Source organism: Pelophylax lessonae, assembly GCF_965119305.1.
Source record: "Pelophylax lessonae genome assembly, chromosome: 7".
NCBI classification, from domain to species: Eukaryota; Metazoa; Chordata; class Amphibia; order Anura; family Ranidae; genus Pelophylax; species Pelophylax lessonae.
This window is the reverse complement of record NC_138774.1, coordinates 89,171,302-89,178,775: the sequence shown is the minus strand read 5'-3', so window position 1 is coordinate 89,178,775 and position 7,474 is coordinate 89,171,302. Positions and strand designations below refer to the sequence as shown.

The 7,474-nt window shown below is 35.0% G+C and overlaps 1 protein-coding gene across 1 annotated transcript; it reads right to left on the bottom strand.

Annotated features, from left to right (window-relative positions):
• Positions 1 to 1,139: 1,139 nt before the first annotated feature.
• LOC309560651 (uncharacterized protein) lies at positions 1,140 to 6,649 on the bottom strand. Its single transcript, XM_082264272.1, has 4 exons — positions 6,300 to 6,649; positions 4,476 to 4,502; positions 3,141 to 3,220; positions 1,140 to 1,444 (listed from the first exon to the last, which is right to left on the bottom strand). Exons 1-4 carry the CDS (start codon positions 6,376 to 6,378, stop codon positions 1,388 to 1,390), a joined length of 243 nt encoding a protein of 80 aa, XP_082120398.1. The 5' UTR covers positions 6,379 to 6,649; the 3' UTR covers positions 1,140 to 1,387.
• Between the last annotated feature and the right edge of the window lie 825 nt (positions 6,650 to 7,474).

Here is a 7,474-nt window from a genome sequence, read left to right as displayed (position 1 = left end):
GTATTTAACTTTATAACCCAGTGAACATTTCAGATACATTTATTCATCCAGGTTAGTAATATGGCCAGAGAGCAGACCTTGTGGTGCATGCAAGTATAATTTTTAATCCTCTAAAGTCCTTAAATCATGAGCACAGACTGTATTGGGAGCTTATCTTATGGTATAGCAACATGTATGGTTTTGCGGTTCATTGTAGAATACACCTACCTTTGGATTGAGCAATCAGGGATGCCCAGTTTATTTTGATCACCTGCTTGGGCAGTAACCAGAGATAGAGAGAGCCAAGGGCTCAATCAGAATATCAGACTCAGTGCACCTGTTTATTATTTTAGAAGGATTTCACTTTAGGTTGAACTTCCAGTACAGCTGAGTCTAAAAGTTGGCAATTGGCAGTAATACTGAGCTGCAAACTACCAGATTCTTCTCTGTACTTCCAGGCCATCCTTAACAGCACTAGGGCAGAGAAAAGCTGTCAATCACCAAAGATAGGCGTGCTAAGCAGCACATTGGACTGTCCTCTGTTGTACCTGTGTGGCAGTGGTGGGACGGTCAACTTTAACATAAGCATGCACTGCAGTGAGAGGACTATAGTCCCATGTATAGTAAAACTAACTAGCTTTAGTATACGACAACAGAATTATTTCTCATCATGTATTGACATGTAGTGCCCTCTACTACTATTCATGCATGACCCACCTGTGAGTTATAGAGCTCTGTAGTAAAAGTGCAAACTGTCAGTTTACTCTCTATAAGCCATATTTGGGATAAAGTCGGAACAAGGGTAATTACCTCCTTTATAGGTTAATAGTGGACATGACAGATTTTTCAAAATTGCCAAAAAGAGAGCAAAGCATGCAGGCCACTGAAACTCAAATTTTGAACCATTGAATAAAAGGGAGGGGCTCCAAGTTACGCAAAAGTCGGAATTTATAAGGCAAAAGTGAAAACACCATTATAATTGAAATGTAGCATTTAAGAAAGAAACTCAGTAGCAACACAGGCTAATGGATCAGATCTGAAACATTTTTTTATTTGAAGATTATTTATATTAACACATTCTAGAAGATAATAAAATACAAAATCCATAGCATTCACCTTCAACTCAATGGTACATATGCCAGGAATTATATTTTAATTAGGTTAAAAAAAACTTTTAGAGTAGAAATTAAATATAGAGAAAGGAGGATGTATTCCATGTTTGGAGGTAGATTAAAAAGGAAATGGAATTCTTCACAGACTGTGTGTGGTAAAGACCTTCTGAATTCACAGAGGGAGTATCCAGGACGAGACAGGCAAAAACATAGGACACATGTAAACATGAAAATTTGTGTGTAACAGAACCAGAATGAAACAGAGCAGAATGTTGTCCTTGCCGTCCTTTCTACTACTATTTACTCAGAGAAAATCCACAATGACTGTCCCCACCGCTCTTACATAGCAAAGGCTGCAAGGAAGGGAAAAAATTGTGAAAAGCATATCACTATACTGGAAAAGAAAAATACGTAATTATACACATATAATTAGGTAACTGACATTGTTATTATTTTTATCGATTTTTTTTATTATTATTATTATTATTATTGTTATTTAATATTATTATTAATATTCAATTGTTAACATTTTAATGTTTTTTAGAAAAAAGCTGTCCTCAAAGAAAATATAAGGCAGCAACATATCTAGTTATTTGCTCATAAAGGAATTATAACTTTTTGTGCATAGAATTAATATTAGTACCAACATCTATCTTGATATCAGCTTCCTGCATTCCCTGTTCAGCAGCACTCTGATTTTGCCAGGTAAGAAGAGCACTAGGAGCCAATCAGAGCTCTGCTACTTTGCATAGTGTCCTAAGTATAAAGGTGTTCAGTCATGATACTTGTTAAATACTTGTTATTTGTAATATCTTCTCAAGATTTGCCAAGGACTGTGTATTGGCTATAAAGCAAATTCATGTAGTTTATTTGTAGATCTGAAGGAGATTGTACAGAGATTAGAAGTAGAGGCTGATCCCTTATCAAAATTATTGTAAATTTGCAAAGTGAATGTTAGTAGATAAGGTGAACCTGTACTCGCTTTAAATTCCTAGTCATGTGTGAGAAATATCACAATGCACTACTATAGGATTGGTTAATTGAACACAATATCACCCTATGACTAAGTTCATTTTATTGGATTGATTATCTGTGTCTACTCCCTTGGTATATCCCTTGGTATATCACCCCCATTGACTGAGAAAATGTATAGGAGGCGCTGGAACCCTATAATTTCTTTATATGTTATTTATACTTTATTGATGTCATCCAATAAGACATAAATGGTGTAAATGTAGACAATATAAATATTGGACTAGCAGCTTCTGCTCACGGAAGGGCTTCCACGATCACTTTGGGTTGTGATAGGAAAGAGTGAATTTAAAAATGAAGCTCCACACCATAATATCCAAGTCCAAATACAAGTTAATTCTAATGAAAGATTGTTTGCAAAGCCAAGCTGCCATGATGCTACTTAAACCATCTGCTAACAGATGCTCTGCTAACTAATAACACTCCAACCACATCCAACTACATAGTGGTCAGTGAATCCATATCTACTGTATCATCGTTTCAATTTTATATGGTAAAATTCTCTTTGTAAAAGATAGAGAAATGACCCCCAAAAAAACGCTGGCTTTGCAAACAATCTATTATTGGGCTAAACTTGTTTTGGACTTACCGTATTTACTAATACTGTACTAATACTTATTTACTAATATTTTGGAATATTACAAACTGTATTGCAAAATGGCTTTGTAGTCTGCAGAGAGGGCCAGGACCTGGCTGTAACATCTGCCAAGGGCATCTGTTTCAAATAAAAGACTTTTGGCAGGTAACACAGTTCACAGATATGCATTTCCACTGTGTATTTAGCTGTCTACCTAAAATTATGTTTTCGTTTATTAAGCCACTTATTTAAATACTTTAAATTGTGTTGGATTTGCATGTAAAATTGTAACTTTATTATAAACTTACATTAAAAAAATAGTTAAAATTTGAATTTAAAACATGCATCCACCATGGATGTATTTGATAAGATAATAACTTGATAATAATTGTTTTTTTACAATTAGACCAGTAAGTAGTTTTTCATGATTATAGACTCACCAGACAGCACAGACTGCACAGCATTGAGGCCAGGATCAGAGATGTTAACACCAGCAAAGCTACACCCCATCCAGGCACTCCTGTGGAAAGAAATAAATCACATCAGCTCACATACGAGAGAAAGAGGTTAAAAAGTAGACTTTTTTTTGAAATAACAAGCAGTTAAAGTAAAACCAATAGTTAAGGTGCTTCCACTTTATATGTATTGATAAAGAGCACATTGATTGGCAGATTCATAAATCTTATTAAAGGGAATGTCTTTTCTTAAAACACTTAAAGCAGATGGGTTTGATATAAATAGTCTTATCAATGTGTATTTATGTGTTTAAAAGCTTATTTTCTTTGTATGTATGAAGTTCCTTATGTGCATAGGGACCATATATGTTCTCATTATATATGCAACCTTTGGTTGGTTTTTCAGGATTCCACTACTTCTTTACTGCTCCTTCTTATGCAGTTGAAATTCCAATTGAAAGCAATGCATTCCCTGTGTGGCTGATGCCTTATCTTCAGTTATTTAACTATTAAGCAGAGAAAGGACCTTTTCCCACAGGCATTTGTATGCTTTAAACTGATATAGGAATGCAAAATGAGCATGAAGCAAGTCAAATGCAGGTCAGAAGAGGGTCAATAGCAGGTCAAATGCATCCATCAGATAATTCTGAATGATCTCAGAAATGTCTCAAACTGATGCCATCAACTCAAGACCATAGGCTGCTGACACAGGCCCTGACTGTAGTAATTCAATTGCCTCTAGTAACTAATCTACAAATCTCTATGCTAATCTCTATCTCAAACTACATCCCAAACTCATATAGAGCATAGGAATTAGGAATGTGTAATGCCGTATTACCACAATACAGAAGTAATACAATAGCAATATTATTATTATTATTATTTCAGGTACTTATATAGCGCTGTCAATTTACGCAGCGCTTTACATATACATGGTAATATAAGCTCCTGAGTTTAAGTGGTGTGGTTGAAGTCAAGAAAACTGGTACCAAAAAAGTCTCATGGAGTTTCCTGGAAAACATTCTAAGCTAAGCTGTCTAAGCTTTTATCAGTTGTTCATCTCAAGGAAAAAGCTAAGAATTGTAATCCTAAAACAAACCTAAGCAATATTCATGTTTGTAAATGTAATATTTTTAGGAAATGATTGTCCGGAACAGAGTTAGCATAGCCAATCCTTAGTTGAAGAGTCCAAACTGCAGCCATGGCCAATGTTTGGTCACCAAAATACAAGCTTAACATGCAGTAACCTAATAAAAACTGCATCAGTACATAAAAGTTGCTGCACCTTAGAACACACTATTCATTGATTCACATACTTACCAGTGTTAGTAGAGTTTGTCTGAGCCTCTGTGGGAATAGGAAAAAAAACAAGATTTGAATTAAAGTAAGAGCAGAATGAAGGCATACATTTACAGAAGGGTGGCAGATAGGCTGGTCAGGAACTCATAATGCCCTATTAGATTCCATGTTTTATTCCTCTACAGCAATAAGAACGATGTTAACTAAATTCTGATTGGTTCATATGGTTTACTGCACCCTGCACACTTCCTTTTGCCAAAAACAGGACTTAGTATTCAAAAATCAAGCAACACCAAACAACCAGTCACCAAAAATCTCCTGATTCCTACAAGCTGATTATCAGCCAAAATTTAGCTGTACCATATCTCTTACTTGCCCATAAGGCTCTGTAAGCTTTAAACACTTCCTGTAACTTCTGTAATTTGTTTTATTAGCTAGTTTTAGGTTGGCTCTTCCAAATGGCTCAAAACCATCCCAGCATTATAGAAAGCTTTGGGTTCTACTGCCCATGCATGGAATATTGGGTGAAGAAACCTGTAAACATTACAGTGGGCCTTGGTAGTAAGAAATGGGCTATGTCAGCATAGAGGAGTGGGGCAAAAAGGTAAAGAAATGTTATTTGAAAGTTTCTTTACCTATTAAACCATTTATGGATTTGGTTGAGAGTCACATATTTAGATGTGCAAGAAATGAGTGTAGGTATCTTAAGTTAGAGTGGGCAGATGACACCCATACTAATCTTTACTCAAATGACAACAAATATTCATAACTTAGAATGGCAAAAATTCCTTAGGTATTGATTTACTTAAACTGGAGAGTGCAAAATCTTGGGCAGTTCTGCATAGAAACCAGCTTCCTTTTTTTTTTTTTTTTTTTTTTTTTTGTGAAAGCTTAATTGAACAAGCTGAAATTAGAAATTGATTAGCTACCATGCACAGCTGCACCAGATTTTTCAATCTCCAGTTTTAGTAGATCAACCCCTTAATGTTTTCTTTTAGTTCAGGTCTACATAAAAATGTTGGGTTACTGTCATTAAAATTTAAATATATAAATTCTTGGAAGACCAATGTTTATAGTTAAATACAATAGTTTTTCAAATAGCTCAAGTCAGCCATTCCTAACCAGGGTTACTCCAGAGGTTTCTATGGGGTTCCTTGAGCTGTGGCTAATTAACCTTCCATCTTCATAATCCTAACTCCAATGCCATTTGACAGAACAAGCATGATATGGTCTTTTTAGCTGCCTGTAAGGGTAGTGTTTTAGTATTACAAGTATTATTTAACCACTACTTTCACATATAAATGTAAGTATATAAAGTATGTGAAGCTAAAGTTTACATTTTTGTTTTGTATAGAGTGGGAAGAGGTTGAATCACTATTGTTTTGTAAGGATATTTGTAAAGCCTGTGAAAACTAAAACTGAGAAACCTATTTTATTCTATATGAATATATATAAATATACATGCAGCTTGATGAAGAGCAGTGATGCTTGAAACTGCAATCGCTGTGTTGGTTGTAACTTTGTATGAAGATTCTACTTTGAGGTAAACAGCATTGAAAATTGAAAATTGGAGATATATATATATATATATATATATATATATATATATATATATATATATATATATATAAGTATATGACAGTATTATATTTCTTAGATTTTATATTCATAGTTTTCTATATATCTTTTCCACATTGCATTTTTTTGCAAAGTAATTCATAAAAATGCATACTGGATGTTATGCATAAAATGTCCAATTATTAGCTTTATATGTACTCTATTTTTTGTGTTATGAAATATTCTATTCATCAAAAAATAAATTATATGTATAAATTTGTCACTCACCTGCACCCTGTAGACTCAGAACCATGCAGGCTGCAAGCGCCCAGAGACCGACTTTGCACAAGAGACGTTCAGATGCCATCTTTAATGGAATAACCGTACAGCTAAAGCTGTTAATGTCAGGAGGATTTCTGAAAGCTTTGATGTCCCGTCTGCTGGAATCCTCAAGCTTTTATATGGCCTGATGACAAGACAGTCACTATGGTTTGTGGAAAAGGATACTCCCAAAACCTGTATGACATTACGCTTAAATTCCCAGGCATATGAGCTGGAGGGATTTGCAGGATTATAAATAATTATAAAGATGTGTGACTTATTTTAACACTTTTAAATATTTTTTTCTATGCATTGTTTATTTCTAACGTCTACTAAAACTAAACTGAATAAGGCCTTCAGTACAGAAGCTAACAAAGAATGGTTAAAACTCCTGTCAGTTGTTTTTTTGTGTGCGTGTTTTTATGTTTTTATTTTTGTGTCCCATTGAGGAGATGGAAGTCATAGAAAAACCTCTTCAAAGTGAGGGAATTCCCCTCTTAGACAAATAAAGCAGTAGAATCTATCCTACAGCAATATGAAAAACTGACAGGGATTCTAATCGTTCTCTACTATTTCCAAAAGAAAATCCAAAACTTTAAGTACAAGTGAAATAAAGGAGTTGTAATGTTAGAAGGTTTTTTTATCTTAATGCATTCTATGCATTAGGATAAAAAACCTTCGATGTGTAGCAGCTGCCCCAGCACCCCCCAATACTTACCTGATCCCCATCTCTGCCCAGCAATGTTCCTGAGTCCCTCGGCTATCCAGAACTCTCCCTCCTGATTAGCTGAAACAGAGTCATGCTGCCATTGGCTACTGCGGCTGTCAATCAAAGTCAGTTATACAATGCAAGAACTACAAAAAGGAGCAATGAATAGCTTGGAGCTCAGGCCATAGGTGTTAATAAACAGGTACACTTGAACATTTTGAACCAGTTCTTTAATATTTGCTGCTGACATGCAGGTCCATTGGTAAGCAGGTGCATAATGTGTCCTTTTTCTTATAATCTGAACAGTACTGGTCTTGTTTAAAAACCTAATACAAAGCGTATTGTCCTTGTACAAAAAGACAATAAACCTACCACCAATCTTCCTACCCTCTCTCTCTTTTCTCTCTTTCACATGCACTCTCTCCCTTTTGTA